Raw genomic sequence first — 21,226 nt, forward strand, 5'->3', positions numbered from 1 at the left:
AGCAGGTTTCTTAATAATCTTGGAAAGGAACATTGGGAAGCAGTCAAGTGAATACTCATGTACCTAAGAGGTAACGCAAAAGATTGTTTGTACTTTGGAAAATCTGATCCAATCTTGAAGGGCTAAAAGGATGCTGATATGGCAGGTGATCTTGATAATTATAATCTACTACTGGATACCTGTTCACATCTTCAAGAGGAGCTATATCATGGTTGTTGAAGTTGCGGAAATGTGTCGCCCTCTTTACAATTGAAGCAGAGTATATTTCCACTATTGAAGCTGGCAAAGAGATTATATGGCTGAAACGGTTCATTCGGGAACTTGGATTGCATCAAAAGGAGTATGTCGTTTTATTGTGATAGTCAAAGTGTAATAGACCCGAGCAAAAACACCATGTATCATGCAAGAATGAAGCATATCGTTGTGAGATATCACTGGATTCGAGAAAGGATGGAGGGGGGATTTATGTTGGTCAAGAAGACCCATACAAGTGAGAATCCTTCAGATATGCTGACCAAGGTAGTAGCAAGAGACAAGTTCGAGCTATGCAAAGAACTTGTCAGCATGCACTCAACCTAGAAGCATAGTGTTGCCTCCTTCAGGTGAATAGGACTGGAAAAAGAGGTTGTGGGGTCCATCTCATTTGTAATAGGCATGTGTCTATGATTACTTTGGCTCCATGTTTGAAAATGAATGGAGGAGAATTAAAGCTCCTTCTACAACATTCTTGCAGGCTACGTAAGTTTCTCCTGTAAAAGAGAGCTCTTTTACTTCTTTTAACACACCATCAAAAAGAGAGAAAGAAGAGTGAGGCGTCATAGACAGTATATAAAAAAATAATCTATAAGAAAAATAAAGAGTGTGGGCGATATTGCAGTGATGTGAAAATATCAAAAGATGATTATTTCTTTGAGTGTTGTTGTGGTCTTTGGAGTATTTACTCGGGCATATAAAGTGTAAAATTCTTTGCTATAGTGATATCAGTTGCTCCTTTCGGGGTCGTGATTTTTTCTTTATTTAGAATGGTTTTTCACGTAAAAGTTTTGGCATTGTTGTCACTCTTTTATTCTTGTTGATTATCGTATCTCGATGCTACGTTATCATTCCGCTTTTATTACTATAAATATTATTTGTTGAGAGATTATTCCCAACACCTAGTGACTCGATGGACTGAATTGGAATTGAACAGTCATGCATCGATTGACTAACTCAAGATGTTATAAATGTGAATGAACTGATCTATTTAAGCAGGTATAATGGAGTAACTTGAGGTGTTATAAATGTCTATTTAGGGAAATCTTACACAACTAGGGGTTGGCGTTTGAATAGTTCGGATTGAATATGAAAATTTCGGTTTGGATTTTCGATTTTCGAATTGAAGAAATGACAATCCAAATAAGTTTGGATTGGATCAAATTTTTTAAGTTCGAATTTTGATTAATCGGTTTGGATATTTTGGATTTTTGATTTTGAGAGTATAAATTAAGATGTTTCTTCATTTTATGAAAATAAAAATCCAAATGAAGGACTCGTGTTAAATTGCCTGAAAAGTTCCTCATTCTCACTGCAATCATCCAAATAAAATATTCAAGTAATGAAAATATTACCACGGAAATGCAATAGAGAAATTAGTACGACCGATAATAAATAACAATAGTAAAATCATGTCCAAATAAAAAGTGTTATGACAGAAACTTAATAATTGATATTCAATATATGAGATAATATCTAATGGGTAGGGTATTTAACTTATCACTATTGGCATATGGATAATGTATTAAATATAAAGAATAAATTTTTGTATTTTCGGATATCCATAAATCCGAAGTACCAATCCAATATCCAATCCAAAATTCAAAAATTTTAATAATTAAATCAAAACCAAAAATCCAAAAAATTCAGATTACGGTTTGGATTTTGGGTTTTTCCAAACTATGCCCACTCCCTATACGCAACCGACTTGGAAATTTTTTTATGCAAAGATGGAAAAGTTTAATTTTTACGTAATTGCGGTGTTAAAAGTATTTATGGTACTCCTATTAGATCATATATCAAGTAAAATTTTATGATAAGCCTTAACTGCTAAAGTTGTAAAAAAAAAAATACTCCTCCCGTCTCAAATTATTTGTCGTGCTTTCTAAAAATACTTGTCTCAAATTGTTTATCATTTTAGAAGTTAAAGACTAAATTAATTATTTTTTCCTATTTTATCCTTAATATTAATGGTTCTTAAAAATTACAGATACATCAGTTTTGAATAAATATTAAATGAAGAGACATTATATCTTAAGATATAAAAAAGGGTAACACACTCAAAAACTACTCTTATTTAAATATGCATACATACGCCTAAGTCCAAAATCATATTTCGCAGCTATCGAACATTAGAACTCCATTTCAGAGTCATCTATAAAAAAGTCAAATTCCGGTCAACTCTTTCAACTTAAGCCTTTACCCTTGGGACTAGGTGTCCCATTTCTCTCCGAAGCATCTCTAAACTGAACCAACCATCGTGGCAAGTCACTAACCATAGATTAACATAAAAGAAGTGATAAATAGGGGAAGGGGTCACAATACACAAAACGAACGATCGGGCCATTACATAATGTTAAAAGAAAGATTTTGATACACTATTCATGGTTTTGATGTTAATTGTGGCATTTTGAAACTTTAGATAAGTTTGGATTAGATATTGGGACTTTTTTGTATGATTGGATGTGTTCCCGGGGGACTAGGGTGTGATTCGGGATGGTTTCAAACCAAGTTGGTTTGTTTTGTTGGTGCTAGTGTTGTGCTTCGTGAATGCGGTAAGAGGTACGCGTTCGCAATATAGGAATTGTGGGCTACTATTTTGTGCTTCACGATTACAAAAGAGGAGTCACGACCGCAGAGAATGAACTGAGTGCCAGGGGGATTTTGTTTTATGCGAATGCGATAGAGGAGTCATGAATGCGAGGAGTAGGAGCGGGGCAGTTTGCCTTCGTGAATGCGGCGAGAAGACAACGAACGCAACGGAGGGCTCATGGCTGGGAGATTTTTGTCCACTGTGGATGCGATTGGCCTTAGGCAAACCCGTAGGTTCGGAGGGTAATGCTTTGTGACCGTGAGTGGATGTCCACGATCGCGATAGAGGAATTTAGGTAGTGGTAGATTTGGTATCCGCGATCACGAGGGAGAATCTACGATTGCGAAGAATTACAACTGGGGCAGTGTTTAGGGTTGCAAATCTGGACTTAGCTCATTTTTATCTCATTTCTCTCAATTGGAGCCGATTTTTGAGAGACTTTGGAGAGGCATTTTCTTCATCTGTTACAAGGTATGTGATTTCTACTCATTGTGAGTTAAATAGATGGATTATATATGGAATTGAATATGAAAATTTGTAGAAATTGTGGGATTGTGGAAGAAACCCTAGAAATGATATTGTGAGTTTTGACCACAAAATTGGACATGTAACTAGGAACAAATTTTATATTTGAGTTCATGGTATTACGGGTAGTATCTATCTTCGAGAATTTTTGGACTCTGGGTGCGTGGGCTTGGAGGTTGACTTTTTGTGTGGAGTTAGGAATTATTTCTATATGATTAAATTGCAAGTCTTTGAGTATATTTTTATTATTGTGCACGTTCTTTGACTAGTTTTGGATCGTTTGGCATTACTTTGAGGTGTTAGAGAGGCGTTAGAGTCGATTATCGAATATTGGAGTGAGGTAAGTCTCCTGTATAACCTTGTGATGGAAAATTTACCTCGTAGGTGCAATATTGGTTATGTGCTATGTGTTATGGTAGCTACGCACATATGAGGTGACGAGTGCCTTCGTGTATGCTAGAATTCCTAATTATATTCGCATAGATTTAGACTCACGCCATGTTTTAATTGTATCATTTGAGTTATTCTTCCTATTTACATGCCATAATTATTATTTTTAACACGAGACTTGACTTGCATAGAGTATAGAACCTTGCTATTTTAGATACTTGACTAGCCACTTGATTAGTTGTAAAAATTATTTTTTATTTTACGGATTTCTCCCGCATTATGCGTATTTTGTTTGTAAATTTCTTGAATTAATAACTCATGTATATTCGTGAGTGGGGCTAGTGACCCGTCAAAGTTTCATATGCTTACGGATCAGGCTGAACGCCTCAGCATTATTATTATGGGATCGGGTCGTTCGCCTCGGTAGTATTAAGTAACACACTCTTATAGGATCAAGTCATTATCCTCGGCTTTACTATGTAACACACTCTTATGGGATTAGGTTGTTCACCTCGGTAGTATCATATCGCCTCTACAAAATTGTATGTAATATTTGATAAAGAGACAGTGTGCTTAAGAGTCTTTCTGACTTGGGATGTGACATTTTATTCTACATTGATCATTATATATTGTATGCGAGGTAGTATCCAACATTTGAGGACTTAGTATTTATTCTTCTTTTGAGGGTCGGGTTATGCACAAACATCTTCTTTATTGTTTTTGCTTGCTATGCTCCGTATGTCTGCTTTCATTGTACTTGATTATTGGTCAACTAGTAATTGTCAATGTCGACCTCGCGTCACTACATCTTCGAGGTTAGGCTAGATATTTACTAGGTACACATTGATTTACATATCCACACTACACTTATATACTAATTGTTCAGGTACTGAGATAGGTACACTTAGTGGTCACATAGGCGCGCAGGCGCAACTTCTTAGGAGAGTTGTGGTGAGATGCACTCCATGTTACGATCCGCAGCACAAGGAGTCTTCTTTCTATTCATTATTGCATTCTGTCTAATTTTTATTCTAGACAGTTATTGTAGTAGTATTATATATTTTAGTAGATGCTCATGCACTCGAGACATCGATTTTTGGGAACTTAGACTATTAATTTTCAATGTATTCTTGTTGACATTAGATATTGCATTTTGGTCATATTCTAATTTTGAAGAAAATATTAGTATTTTCAATAAAAACACAGCAATTTTGCTTTGTTATTTCATCATTGTTTTAAAATGTGTTATAGAAATGACAATCCAAATCCAATCCAAATAAGTTCAGATTGAATAGGATCTTTTAAGTTCGGTTTCCGCATTAATTGGTTTGGATATTTTGAATTATCGGTTTTGAGAGTATAAGTTGAGATGTTTCTTCTTTTTACGAAAAGAAAAATCCAAATAAATGACTCATGTTAAATTTCCTGAAAAGGTCCTCATTCTCATTGCAATCATCTAAATAAAATATTCAAGTAATGAAAATATTACCAAGAAAATGCAACAGAGAAATCAGTACGATCGATAAGAAATAGCAATAGTAAAACCATGTCAAAATAAAAAGTATTATGACAGAAACTTAGTAATTAATATTCAATATATGAGATAATATCTAATGGGTAGGGTATATAACTTATTACTATTGGCATATAGATAATGGACTTAAATATAAAGAATTAAAAATTTGAATTTTCGGATATCCATAAATCCGAAGTACCAAATCTAATATCCAATACGAAAGCCAAAAAAAATTAATAATTCAATCCATAATCCGAAAATCTAAACCAAAAATCCAAAAAATTCGGATTCCGGTTTGGATTTTAGGTTTGCCCAAACTATGTCCACCCCTATACACAACCGACTTGGAAATTTATAGAATCAAACATGGAAACATTTAATTTTTATGCAACTGAGGTGTAAAAAGTATATGCTACTCCTATTAGGTCACATATCAAGTAAAATCTTATGATAAGCCTTAATTTCTAAAGTTGTAAAAAAAAACTCCATGAGTTTTAAATTATTTGTCGTGCTTTCTAAAAATACTTGCCTCAAATTGTTTGTCATTTTAGAAGATTAAAACTAAATTAATTACTTTTTTCCTATTTTACCCTTAATATTAATGGTTCTTGAAGAATACAAATACAAAAGTTTTGAATAAATATTAAATAAAGAGAGATTATATCTTATAATATAAATAAGGGTAAAACAATCAAAAACTACTCCTATTTAATATTTTCTTAAGGGACGTGTAAAATAGAAATATGACGGATAATTTGAGACGGATGGAATAACTAATATGCTATCATTAATTAAAATTCATTTATATTTTCAAAACCCTTACAATATCAATTAAGAAGTTGAAAAACGTGGGAGAATTTAATTGAATTGCCCCATACAAGAAAGCAAATCCTCCACTACAAATAGCTAAATTATCAGAAGCAAATGTAGAAGTGTTTTATTAGTTTTCGAGTAGATATTTGTCCTTGTATCCTCCTTTCATCCAAAAAGACGATGGATTTCAGCAAAGGCTTGCCGGTTGGAGTTCATGAAGTCTCTCGTCCCTCTGCAAATTACCATCGAAGCATTTGGGGAGACTATTTCCTTGATTGTGTTTCTGATTCCACGGTAATTTGCTGTAATATATTTTATAGATTGCCATATAAACTTGCTACAGACGGTTAATTACTTATTGTTGTAAATCAACTTAGCTTGGTAGTTAAAATATTTATGCACCGTTCACGTAAGTAAAACTAGATATGAAAATATAACGAAAATATTACAAAAAATGGATTAGAGACATGTAAAGAGAAGTTTGGTCAGAATAATATCTAGAAGGACTTTACATAAATATTCGACTGGATTCGCTGTTTATTTTTGCTAATCATTCTGCAGATATTACGCACTAATTATATATGGTTATACATATTATAAAAGGAGTATACATATATTAAAAAGTTAAAGGGTAAAAGCTTTGTGGGGTCATGATATTTGTTTAGTTATAAAAACTTCTCATAAAGAGTAAAATTGGTAAATTGAAGAATTTAAAGTTGAATTATTTTCAAATTTAGAAATGTGTTATTTATTTTGGAACAAACTAAAAAGGAAAGTACCTCATTTAATTCGAAACGGATGGAGTATCATTTATAAATAAAATTTTATGGATAAGACCTTTGAAACATTTGCAATTTCGGTTTTTCTTCATTTTATATTAAATCAAAAAGAAACCAAAGTTGTTACTTCCCTAAGTTATTGTGGTGTTACAAAATTGGAATGAAAGAAAGTAAACGTGTATCTCTTATTCTTGTGATTTACTATTTGCTCTATGACAAAATGGTTAAAGAAAACAGTTGACCAATCATATTATCCACTGAAAAGTAAGTTAGATAATTAACTTTTTAAAAATGTGTCAAATATGGATAAGAACCATATTATCTATTTAGAAAATGGGTAACCAATGGATAACCAATGGTTCCTCAAGTTAGGGAGAAGAATTCTCCCAAAAGTGATCATATGCAAGAAGTCATGGATAATATGATTACCCATATTATCCGCCGGTTAACCCCTTTTTTATCTGTATTAAATATGGGTCAAGTTGGATAATTTATCCATTTTTTCATTACCCGTTTTCGACTCGAACCATATCCCACCCGACCCGCCCGTTTGCCACTCCTAGATCTAGGACTAAATTCTTCTTCTATTAGTTCTTCATCTTATTCTGCTGATGAATCGGCCCTCTTCAACATGTTTCCTTCCAGATTATTAATCCCCTGGAACGAAAACAAGTTCAAGACTTGAGAGAAGAAGTGAGGAAGATGCTAATGGCAGTCCATGACACGTCTTCAGAAAAGGTCGAGTTGATTGATAAAATCCAACGCTTAGGAGTATCGTACCATTTTGAAGAGGAAATTGAGGCATCACTACAAAGGATGTACGAAGCCTACCGTGAATGCAACATGTATGGGGATGACCTTTATCTTGTAGCTATTGGTTTTCGTTTACTAAGACAACAAGGCCATTTTGTATCATGTGGTAAGTGAGTAAACCTCTTCTCAACTACTTGAAGATCTACTTGAATCTACTTCATCATTTAGAATGATTCAAATTGATGATAAGTATATGAATTGTAGTCTCCGTATATATGTTCTTTGACAATCTTCATGGGTAAATTTTGGAGGGGTCAAAACAGGTTGAGTCAATAACATGAGCGGGTCAAATGACCAGTCCAAAAGTTAGTTTGGATAAAATGGGTTGGATCAAGATAAGTTAAAATTTGGGTCATAGCCCAACACGCCCAACTTTTATAAGTCTTTAGTTAATATATGTTGTTTTCTTATGAATTGTATAATTACTAAATAAGATTTTTTGTTTTGTTATGGTCATATATAACATACCAAACAAAAAAAAAAAAAATTTATTTCTAAGATATTTTGACAAATTTACTCATAGATCAATTTGGGCTAAAAATCAACTCAACTTTAAATGGGTTGAGATGGGTTATGTCAAGATGTGTTCAACAAATGAGCGGGTCAATAACAACTCCAACCTTGGGGAGTTGAACGGATCATTTGAGCTTGGACCAAATTTGACCCCCCCTCCCCTTAATTTTTCGTTAAAATAGCATGGTCTAGCCAGTTGTCGGACTGGTCATTCAAAAATAACCAACGTTTGCCAAGTCATTGAAAAATAACCACTATTTTGCTGCAACAAAGACCAATCCAGCATAATATACTGGAGTTCAGTGCACCTGTGAATGAATTTCTAACATATTATGCTGGACCAGTATATTTTGTTGGCTCTAGTATAATATATTGGAGACTGGAGCACTGGTGCTCCGCACTCCAGTATATTATGTTGGACCTATTATACTGGAACTCCAGTAGATTATGCTGGAGTATTTTTCGGATTTTGAATAATTTTTTCGTTCAGATTTATCTTTACATGAAAAATGGCTAAATTTCGATTACTTTTGAAATTGTGGCTATTTTTGAATGATCACTTGTAAGTGTGGCTATTTTTGAATTTCTCCATAATTTTTCACATGGTTTCATAGCTAAATTAATATGTTTTCGACATAGCGTGCAACACAATATTTGATCACCCATACTATAATACTCTAAGATCTAGATGTTCAACCATGAGTAGGCAAGGGGAGTAAAGTATCCCACATCATCAAATACATTAATTATAGTCCTACTATATTTTCCCGAATATATCATATACTTAAGGTTCAATTTGGTCCAAATATGGTTTTCTTAAGAGAAATTGAGGAATGTTGTTTAGATTAAGAAGTATGTCGTGAAATTGTTTGCTTGTGAATATTAGAAATATTACTCTCTCTATATATATTGATGTATATGATAATTTTTTTTCTTCTTTTTAGTACTTCCAAAAAATAATGATATATTTATAATTAAATTTAGAATAATTTAACTTTAAACTTCTCATATATTCTTACTGAGAGAATGTGTAGTCATACAATATTTATGGTTTATTTTAGACCATAAGTTTTCAAAAGTCTTTCTTTTATTCTTAAATTTTATGCCTAGTCAAACAACATTACATAAATTGGTGGGAGGAAATATATATTTGTTTTTATGGATATTATTATAAACGTAAATAATTATTGAGATTTAGATTCTAAAAATTGTTGCAACAGCTTATATAAACAGTTGCAACAGACTCACTATAATATCCTCACATAGGAATTGCAATAAGTAATACCCTATTGCAACAGTTATAGGATTATATTGCTGAGTTAAAACCGTTACACGAATTCAAATTAGTCGGATTGCGAGTACATTTGAAAACTATGTGACACTATTAATTCGTTTTTTCTAATTTATTTTATTATACATCATATGTAGGAGTTTTCACATCGGTTAATAAATTTTGAATGGTTAACTGGGCGGAGCTACGTACTAAAGTTAGGTGCTTCAACACCCATAAACTTTACACAACATAGGTATAGTTATATAAGAAATTTGAGGTATTTGATATAAAAGGAAAAGAAAGCACCTACCAACCAAAAAATTAAGTAGTTACTACACATCAAGAAAAATTAAGCACCCACGAACATAAAATCTTGGATCCGCCGCTGAATTGGTTAATATGGTGTAAACAGATGTGTTCAAAAAGTTCAAGGACAATGAAGGAAATTTTGACAAGGCATTGACGAGTAACGTGCCAGCAATGTTAAGTTTGTATGAAGCTGCACATATGCGAGTCCATGGAGAGGATATTCTCGAGGAAGCCTTAGTCTTTATATCAAATCATCTAAAATCAATGATTCCTATCTTGAGTGATTCTTTTAGGGTACAAGTACTGCATGCCCTAAATCAGCCAATACATATGAGCTTAACAAGGGTAGAAGCAAGGAGATTCCTATCTACTTACCAAAGTTATGACACAAAGAATGAACTATTATTGGAATTTGCAAAGTTGGATTTCAACTTGTTGCAAAAGGTGCATAGGAAGGAGCTAAGTTCTATTACAAGGTACATAGTTATTATTTTTTTATGAAAAAATGTGCGACAATATAATACACTCGCTATTTGATCAGGACACACTTACTATATTTTAAATTGGAAATATAAAATATTTTTACCTCGCAATAGTATATTGCTTTTTATTTATTTATCGGAATTTACTTTGGATTTAGGTGGTGGAAAGATTTGGACATTGTAACCAAATGTCCTTTTGCACGAGATCGATTAGTAGAGAGCTATTTTTGGGCATTGGGAGTGTATTTCGAGCCAAAATTTGTTATTGCTAGAAGAATGCTCGCTAAAGTAATTGCCTTGGCTACCATTATCGATGACATCTACGATGCGTATGGATCTTACGATGAACATATGTGTTTCACAGAGGCACTTGAGAGGTTTGCTAAATTCTTCACAATTTGTCCCTACTTTTTTCTACTTTCAATATAGAGCTCGTTTGGCTTAGCTGATTTGAAGTAGCTGATAAGCATTAGGTGTTAAAAACCCCTTTTAAGTGATGAAGCTGATTTAATAAATAAACAGTTACGTGTTTGGATAAAAGTGCTGAAATTAATAATAAACAGCTAAAGAATGAGGTATATGAAGAGTTTTGTTTTAAAAAGAAGTATTTTAGGGATATAATAGTAAATATTTTGGTCAAATCTAAAATGCTTATAAACTGAAATTCGATAAGTTGGGGGAGATCAACTTATGACTTTTGGCTTATTTTTGGCTTATAAGCACTTAACTTATAAGCACTTTTAATTTTACCAAACGCATAGATAAGCCAAAAAGTACTTATAAGCCAGTTTAACCAGCTTATAAGCTTAGCCAAACACCCTCATAGTACTCCTCTCCATCTCTTTCTTTTGTTCTAAAAACATATACGATTTGGTTTTTATATTGTGTGCTTTAGGCCCTTTTGAAACTTTCAAAATGAAATTACAACGAAAAAAGCTTCCCAACCCAGTAGAAATCTTCATGGCAGTGATTTTCGATGGAAGACATCGACTGTGATGCCATGGACATGGGGTTGTCCCGTCATTTTCATTTTCTATCGTTTTTTATCGTTGGTTCATTTCTGGCCAATGCTCGCTCACAGTGGGGCCGCCTTGCGTTCAGGTAACCTTCAACATAGTACTATGGCCAAAAACTCTACTTTTTGGTGAAGTATACCAGATTGATTCGTCGAAGGAGTGGAAGAGAGGAAATCCGAAATGGGTATCAAATGTTAGTGATTTTGTCATTTTACATATTTTCACATTTTTCAAATCCATTATGGTGGGAGGAGATTGGGGTAGGTGAGGCTGGTCGTTGGGTGGGTTTTTTTGTTTATATTTAAAAATTTTACTTTACTTTTAACGGAAAAGGATTCAAAATGCCCCTAAGCTATTGAAAAAGGTTTAAAAATACTTTTTATCCACCTATTGGACAAAAAATACCCCTCCATCCACCTTTTTGGTTCACTTATACCCTTTGACCGTTAGGTCAATGCTGAATTAAAAATAATTACGTAAAAAAAATATTTTGCAAAATATTTTTGTTTTTTTAAACTAATGCACCAGTAGTCCACTAATTTAGTAAAGTCTTTTTTTTTTTTCAGTTTTTACAAAAAAAAAAAAATTCATTTTTCAGTTTTTTAAAGCATTTTGTTTTTGTAAAAACTGAAAAAACAAAATTGTAAAACCAGAAAAAAATTGTTTTTAACAAAAATATTTTCGTTTTTTAAAAATTGAAATATTTTCGTTTTTGATTTTTTTTTAATATTTTAAGTTTTTTTAAAAAAAATTCAGTTTTTTAATAAAATATTTTGTTAAAAACAAAAAAAAATCAGTTTTTACAATTATTTTTCAGTTTTTACAAATTTGCTTTTCTAGTTTTTATAAAAACAAAATGCTTTAAAAAAGCTGAAAAAATATTTTTCAAAAACGAAAATATTTTGTTGAAAATATTTTTAAGTTTTTAAAAGGCGAAAATATTTTATTAAAAACAATTTTTTTTTCACTTTTTACAAAAAGGTGGATAAAGGGGTATTTAGCCCAATAGGTGGATGAAGGATATTTTAAAATCTTTTTCCACTAGTTTAAGGGCATTTTAAACCATTTTTCGTATTCTTAATGATTTTACAGACAACAAGTTTAATTTTTTTTTAATTTTTTTTTAAAACTTCGTGTCATATCAAGTACCCTAATATATTGGGTCGGAATGAGTATACAACTGGGCGTTTGATTTTGTTTCTAAATAAGAAAAATTGACGAAAACAGAATGCCACGTATTGGGAGGGAGGGAGTAGTAGATAAAAAATTACGTTTGGGATGGAGGGGCATATTGCCTAACGAGGAAATACCATCACAGCCATTTACAATGTTGAAATTAAAAAAATATTCTTTTTAGTTTTCTTATGTGTTAAAAATAGATTTCTTATATATAAAAGTAAATTTTTCATGTGTTAAAACAAAAGGATAAGGTCATATTATTTCTGTTAATTTTATACTGCTCAAATTGACCAATAAGATTCTTGACAAGCAGATGGGACGTTAGTGCCATCGATGGATTGCCGCCATACATGAAATCCTGTTATCTTGCCATTCTTGGTGTTTATGCTGAAATGGAGGAGGAATTGGCCAAGAGAGGAGAATCTTACCGGGTTGACTACGCTAAAAATGAGGTCATATCTATTTAATTACAATTTGTATTACTACGTTCATATAACTATTTCAATGTTTCTTTTTGGATTAAATATACTTCATTTCCTGAAATTGAAAATTGCTTAACGAAACATAAAAAGAGAAAATTCTTGGTTAAGAGCACCAGTGTACAAATTAAGTGAGGAGAGATATATGATCTCACTTCTGCTGGATTAAGAATAATAAAATATTAACCTTACAAATGAAAAAGATAAAGACAAAAGAAAGTAAATGAATGTAATTTCCTATGATTTGTATAAAATCCCTAATTTCTTCCTATTCCTTGTACCCCCAAACCCCTCAACCCCCCCCCCCCCCCAAATAAAAAAGTTGATGAGCTATTCCTGAGTGACTCTTTAAGGACATAGTGACTCAATATTTTAGACTTGTAATCCAGATGAAAAAGTTGACTAGGGCATATTTTGAGGAGGCAAAGTGGTCTCATTCAGCTTCTTATATCCCAACTTTTGAGGAGTACATGAAGGTTGCACTTGATTCTAGTGGTTACATGATGGCTGCAACAACTTCTTTAGTTGGCATAGGTGATAATTTGATAAACAAGAATGTCATGGATTGGGTAACACATGAACCTTTAATTGTTCAAGCTTCAACAGTAATTGCCAGACTGATGGATGACATGGCTGGACATGAAGTAAGAATGTGTTATGCTAGTTAAACTAGTTTCCAATAACTTTTTACAACTGCTTTTCTAAGTGAATATATTTTTGTAGTTTGAACAGGAAAGAGGACATGAACCTTCAGCAGTGGAGTGCTACATGAAGCAGCATGGAACATCAAAAGAAGAGGTGCTTTTGGAGCTTCAAAAATTAGTAAGTAATGCATGGAAAGAGGTAAACAGACAATGTCTGTATCCAAGAGAAGTACCAATGCTTATTCTCATGCGAGTTCTTAATCTTGCACGCGTGATAGAACTCCTTTACAAAGATGGAGATGCATTTACACATTCCACTACCAAGCTCAAAAACATCATTACTTCAATATTGGTTGATCCTGTTCCATAATGTAACCATGTTAGGGTCATCTGATATTATCATTTATACCTATAGATTATACTCTGATTATACATGATTACCTATAAATTATATATATATATATTATACATCCGTCGATTATATATTCGTAGATTATTTCTAGTTTAAGTGGTTGGATGTGCAGCTATTTAGGTTAATTCTTCTTATACTACGCTATACACTAGACCTACTTATTTACTAGTAAATTTGTCCGCGTTCATTGCCAACATCAACGCTAAATGAAAATTTACATAGATTGAAGCGGAAGAATCTATTTTTCTAGTCAACTCAAATTGATTTTTTCTATACATAAATGTAATATTTGACGACAAAACTAATGTCCTAAAAGGTTTTAAGTAGACGTTGTCTTATAGAAATTGCAAACCTCATCTATCATCAAGGAGATTCAACTTGTATTGAGTAGACTACCCTCCATTATCCTGAAGGCTATGGAGGTACTTGCTCAATCCCCGAGCAACTAACTGTGAACACTTAGCTATTTCGTAGCTCGCCATATCATCTCTCCCATCTCTGGGGATATATCGTACTAATGAGTCCTAAATCACAACCTCATTCAAGTGAATCCCTCGAGCCTAAGTTGCGATCTATAACTGGCTATATGTCCTCCAGACTGGAATATCTCTATATTACGAAAAAATATCTCGCACCTCATCCGTGATATCATCACAAGCCAATGGTAGAATTTGTCCTCGCCAACATGCAGGAAGGACAAGAAATAATATCAGAATCCTACTCCAGGGCCTACAGTACAAAGAGTGAATGAAAGAAGGGACCACTTTCCTAAATGCCTCTTGTCACGGCTCTAAAACCGATCCGATCGTGATGACACCTATCGTGAAACTAGGCCAGCCGACACAACTCCTGAATTAATCATTAATCAATAAGAATCATTTTTAAGCTTTTAATTAATCAAATGTTTCATAATGCGAGTCTAAATGAACAGTGCGGAAATGATATACAAGCCCGACATCGGGGTGTCACAAGTCACAAGCATCTACTAAGGTCTGAATAAAACGAAGAGTCTAAAAATGTACTAAATACAGTCTAATGGAAACAAGAGGGAGAAAAGTTGTGTTGCGAACGCCGAGCAACTACCTTGCTAAACTCCGATGACTCTGCCTTTGAGCGATCAACACCCGCTACCGGGTTCAGAAATACCTGAATCTGCATACAAGGTGCAGGGAGTAATGTGAGTACTCCAACTCAATAGTAATTCGTAAATTAAGCTCAGTTTCCGTAAAAACCTTTTAAAACAACTTTCAATAGTTTCAAACGAGTGATAAAACATTGAGTAAAAAGGATGAAAACATAAACAGTTTCTCGGGCAAAACATGTACTATAAACTGCCCCTCGGGCATAATATCAACAGAACAACCCCTCAGGCTACCTCATAATCATTCGTAATCAGCCCCTCGGGCATATCAAAAAGCAAGATCCACCCCTCGGACAATAACATGGAACAACATCAGACCCTCGGGCTATATCATATCTCACACTGGGTACCCGCACTCACTGGGGTGTACAGACTCTGGGAGAGGCCCCTTAAAGCCCAAGCGCAATAACAAGCAATCTCATGGCATAATAAATATATCACTCACTCAGGGTACCTGTGCTCACTAGGGGTGTACAGACTCCGGGAGGGGCCCCTTACGGCCCAAGCGCAATATCAAGCCATCTCGTGACATAACCAAACAAGCTCTCGACCTCATATCAAGCCACCTTGTGGCATACAAATTGGCCCTCGGCCTCATAATCATGAATCAACACAATACCGCTGCGGCACGCAGCCCGATCCCATAATAACCTCACAACATAAGCCCTCGGCCCTACTCAGTCAGAAATCTCTAAAAGCCACTCTGGCATAATAAAAATATGATGCTCAACTCAAAATATCATTTAAGATGTCAAAATAGAGTAAACATGGTTGAGTTATAAAAACAGTAGGATATAGCATGACTGAGTACAAGTATAAAGTCAAAACAATAAGGAATAGTAGTAAAGATCCCCTAAAGGTCCAAAACAGTTGGCACGAGGCCCAAATATGGCATTCATCCCAAAACATAATGATAGCAAACCGTTTTCAATCAAATATACAGTAAAACAGTCATTTGGGATGGACTAAGTCACAATCCCCAACGGTGCACGACCCCACGCTCGCTATCTAGCATGTGTGTCACCTCAAAATAGCACAACGATGTGAAGTCTGGGGTTTCATACCCTCAGGACAGACATTTACAATCATTACTTACCTCTATCCGGTCCAACTCTAGCCCGCGATGCCTTTGCCTCTCGAATCGGCCTCTGGATACTCAAAATCTAACCAAAATCAGTATATTATCATCAATATATGCTAAACGAACAAAGCCCAAGCGAAAATAATTAAATTAGCTCAAGAATCCCGAAATTGCTGAAACCCGGCCCCCGGGCCCACATCTCGGAATTCAACCATAGTCTCAAAATCCAACAACCCATCAATTACGAGACTATCCATACTAGTTTCACTCAATTCTGACTCCGAATCGGCTTTCAAACCCCAAATATTCATTTTATGAAGTTCCACAATTTTCCCATATTTTCATCCCAAATCTCTACTCAAATGATGAATCCAACGTTATAATCATGTATTTTAGCCAAAATTGAGTTAGAATCACTTACCCCGATAGCTTTCTTGAAAATCCCTCGAAAATCGCCAAAACCCGAGCTCTCTAGGTCAAAATATGAAACAAAACCCCAAATCACGTATTTATAGTGCACCTCTCGGATTCCCATCACCGCTGACTGCGAAAAATCACCGCTTACCGCGATAAACCACCGCTGACCGCACTTCTGGTGGCTGCACAGACATGACTTAGTATTTTGGCCATAACATTCTCTACATATGTCCAAATTATGATTTCTTTACCTTTCTGGAAACTAGACACGAATGGCTACAATTGTTATTTCTGAATCATCTCAAAATTCTTTGTAGATCAAAATATATAGACTTCCGAAGTTGGACCAATGACCTGCGGATTCTTCATGACCGCGGATTGTGGACCATTTTCTGCGGCTGCAGTAAAACCACCGCCCCACCGGTAAAACTTCCACCCCAGCTGTAAATTTAAGCACCAGAACCAATGCCTGAGTTCTGGTAATGCCCAGACTCGCTCAAAACTCACCCGAAACACACCCGAGGCACTCAGACCTCAACCCAAACATAACAACACCTCTCATAACATCATTAACACTTAGTCGAGCATTCGAATCACTCAAAACAACATCAAAATACCAAATCAGCTTCGGATTTAAGCTTAAGAACTTAGGAACTTTCAAATTCCACAAATAATGCCGAAACATATCAAATTAAGTCCGATTGACCCCAAATTTTTCACACAAGTCATAATTGATATAATGGAGCTATTCCAATTTTCAGAATCGGGTTTTGATCCCGATATCAAAAAGTTAACCCCTCGGTCAAACTTCCAAACTTAAATTTTCGTTTTTAGCCATTTCAAGCCTAAATTTACCACGGACCTCCAAAATACATTTTGAACACGCTCCTAAGTCCAAAATCACCCAACGAAGCTAATCAAATCATAAAAATTCAAATCCGATATCAAATACTAAGAAGTCAAAACTTGGTCAAACCTTTCAAATTTAAATCTTCAAGCTGAGAACCATTATTCCATATCTATTCCGATTAACTTAAAAACCAAAATCGACGATTTACATGAGTCATAATACATCATATGGGGCTAGTCATGCTTGAGAACTGGCAAGCGAAGTGCAAATGCTAAAAACGACCGGTCGGATCGTTACATCCTCCCCCACTTAAACATACGTTCGTCCTCGAACGTGCCCGGAGTTATTTCGAAACCATCAAATCACTGAGGAACCTTACCATGCACATACCCGGGGGTGATCCCACATCACCCTATCTCATATAGGTGCGACAACACAATGTAACTGAAATTTCGCAATCCAACCTAGTCCATAAACCTTAGAACCACATTTCCACTTCTGAAATCATCCACAAGAGAATCTCACATCTATACTCTGAATAAGCTCGAACAAGATGTAACAAACTCTACCTACAGCCTTAGATGCAATTACATTATATACCGCATAACTCAAATACTTGTAGCGATAACTTCCAATCACGACAACTGCACACAACAACCAAATACCGATAATAAACCTCTTATCAATTAAAGTCTCATTCCCACACTTTCATATACTGCCAATGATGAAAGAAACACGCAAAATCATAATCATTTCTTAGATCGACCATTCATGAAGCTCCCTCTCCTTTGGCAAGAACCATAGTAAATTTCTAAGCCGAACTTCAATATTATCTTTCCAACATGCTGAAATTGAATCCGATAGTATCCATTATAGGTCCAATGACCTCATCTCATCCAACATGACTACTCTGGTGACATGACACATCAATACAATCTAAAGACACAACCCGTGCAATCCGCGCACCAATAAGCAACAATCCAAATGTACTCAAATCATGAAAAAAATGACTCAAATGAGAGAGTTGTACCTTAAACTCACCAGTACCACCATAAGACGATGCTAAGAACTCATCACACACCGTAGAACCAGAACACATGAATCTAACCCGAAGGATCATACCTCCACATAACTTCGCTCCAATGCGCGACCTCATCCAAACACGGGTGCATATGAAACACCTCAAGTCACTATGCTCAAAATAGACAACCACGCGCAATTGATGTCGAGTACCAAACACACATCATCATAACCACGGTGAAGCAAATAACATGATACTACGCAAACCCGAAAGGACATAACCAATACGCTATCCTCCGAACAATACCCAGTACTCTTCCCGCTCGAATTCCACTATGAAACCCCAATAGAACCATACCATATATGCCTATAACCAACAAATCATAATGCCTCACAATACGGAAAAGTAACTCATAGATCACCTTAGAACACTAATATCTCAATAACAACCAAATCAACATATCCCTCAACAATAGCAACTCGAAGTCAACAAAGCGGTCTCGATGCAGTACACATATCCATATAGGTCTACTTATGAACCCTTTATCAACGAGTTCCTGAAACTTCTCCTTCAACTCCTTTAACTATGTCGGTGCCATACAATACGATGCTCGACACCAAATCAATACTGAAATCAACAACCCTGTCCGACGACATGCGCGGCAGCGAGAAACACATCCGGAAAATCCCTCACCACCAGAACTGAATCAATGGTAGGAGTCTCTGCACTGACATCATCACGAAGTCCAAATAAGAAAGACACCCCTTCCCAGCCATCCGCTAGGTCTTCAAAATGACACCACCCTACTGGGAACATAATCCGTCGAACCTTGCCACTCAATCTGTGGCATTCCTGGCATGGCTAACATCGCCTCCCTAGCGCAATAGTCTAGAATAACACAACACTGTGACAACCAGTCTATACCCAATATCACATCCAAAATCTAACATACTAAGCAACAAAGGATCCACTCAGGTCTCCAAACCTCTAATAGTTACCACACAAGACCGATATACGCGGTTCACAACCACGACCTAACCTGTTTATGAGAACCCTCAGTCTCCAAATCCATACATCACACGAATCACCATATCCGATCCTAACTCCACCGTCCGAATATACAACATATATCTAATACCCAATCATTTCATGAGAGACCTCTAAAAATTCATCTGTGTCATCAAACAAACTCGAATATCAGCAGTCGATCCAACAAGAGAGTGCCGCAACACTAAGGAAGTATCCTTAACTCAAACACTTACCCTTTACTGAAAATGCATGCTCTCATCAAGCCATACCAGTCAGTGATATCATTTACCTAGTCATCTAAAGCTGCCCATGCTTCCTAAGAATTTGTGACCTTCCTTTCAAAACTAAACCATGACCTTACACGTGCAAATCTCAACCCTTCACAACATACCGCATATACCATGCCATCATATGATAAATATGAGAACTTCATAATCCACTCTGATCCACAAGCAACTACGTACTCAACTAGCTAAGAACTTTCCATTGATTCCATCTAGAAGAAAATCACTATACATCCTATGCTCCTCAGGATCGTAGAAAATATACATCTCTAATCGTGGTAGAAACCATCAAGAACTCTCCGAATTCCATTTGCACAAAACTAAACCGTCAGGACTGAATCCTTCTAACTCAACCAAGATAGCAGGCTACTAAAACCCAAGAGCATTGCCGCGAAACACCTATAGAAACTCATTACCTCGTAAGCACCCAAAGAACTAATCATATCTTTACCATGCCGATCCGGCCTACTACCCAACTATCCCATCTATCCAAGTTCATTCTGATTCACCTTAAACTTGATACTTCTTCTCGCTTTAACACCACAATCCTCGACCCAGACTCGCCACACGAGACCCAAGCATAAAACCACACCGTCTAAGGCTTATAAGCGACTGAATACTCTCTTAAATACTCCCAAAAGCACCACATTTAAAATACCTACCCTGAAGAGACTTCCTTGAATCCAAAGCTATTACCTTCACCTTCCGAATACTGATATTTAGAATCCCATAATTGATATAGAAATGCCACAAGTCTTGGCACCCTCCAATGCAAACCTAGTTTCTAGCCAAATATACAACCTGAAAATCTACAATTATTACATGTAAAATCTTGAGCCCACTAGACCCAGTCTCGAGAGTCATCCACTCTACTCAAACCGCAATTAGACCGATCAAATGGGCCGAACGACCTGTGCCCCATTAGCACTCCAACACCCGAGGAAGTAACCCGTTCTTCTAAGCCGCTCGCATCACATCCTTACAAACCACAACTAAATCATCTAATGTTTCTCATATACCCATAAAGCATACCACAATCCCTTATACTAAATCATTCTTTACTCGACATCCTCGATCTCAGCCTTTGTAAACCACAACTAATTCGCCGGTATACCTCAAACTGAAACTAATAAGACACTTAACCGTGCAATCAACTTATTAATAGCAGACTCCCCCACTTGGCTCAAAGCCATAGGTCAAGACACACAATAACTCATAGTGCATATACTATATTACTGCCATAATACCATAGTGAGATTAAACTCAATCCCTCATAAGCTCACAAAATACAGACCATCTAGTACTTTAAATCTTCTACAAATCTCGCATTCACCCTCATAACAGTCAAGCCCACTCTCTTAAGCAACCCAAATTCAAATTGCAACACGTATATATCTCACTGGTAAAAGAGATCT

General features: G+C 35.4%; 1 protein-coding gene across 1 annotated transcript; it reads left to right on the plus strand.

The window, feature by feature from the left end:
* Window positions 1-6,202: 6,202 nt before the first annotated feature.
* On the plus strand, window positions 6,203-14,013 carry LOC104249323 ((-)-germacrene D synthase-like). Its single transcript, XM_009805728.2, has 7 exons — window positions 6,203-6,383; window positions 7,514-7,787; window positions 9,880-10,252; window positions 10,417-10,635; window positions 12,767-12,905; window positions 13,322-13,576; window positions 13,656-14,013. Exons 1-7 carry the CDS (start codon window positions 6,270-6,272, stop codon window positions 13,944-13,946), a joined length of 1,665 nt encoding a protein of 554 aa, XP_009804030.1. The 5' UTR covers window positions 6,203-6,269; the 3' UTR covers window positions 13,947-14,013.
* Window positions 14,014-21,226: the final 7,213 nt, after the last annotated feature.

Source organism: Nicotiana sylvestris, chromosome 9 (assembly GCF_000393655.2).
Source record: "Nicotiana sylvestris chromosome 9, ASM39365v2, whole genome shotgun sequence".
Lineage (NCBI taxonomy): Eukaryota > Viridiplantae > Streptophyta > Magnoliopsida > Solanales > Solanaceae > Nicotiana > Nicotiana sylvestris.

What these genes read in the sequence shown, in the direction of transcription:
- LOC104249323 (XM_009805728.2), top strand. Translation starts at nt 6,270, where the DNA reads ATGGATTTCAGCAAAGGCTTGCCGGTTGGAGTTCATGAAGTCTCTCGT. An exon ending in GAGCTAAGTTCTATTACAAG is followed by an intron (nt 10,253 to 10,416) that starts GTACATAGTTAT and finishes CTTTGGATTTAG; the next exon opens with GTGGTGGAAAGATTTGGACA. An exon ending in TTGACTACGCTAAAAATGAG is followed by an intron (nt 12,906 to 13,321) that starts GTCATATCTATT and finishes CTTGTAATCCAG; the next exon opens with ATGAAAAAGTTGACTAGGGC.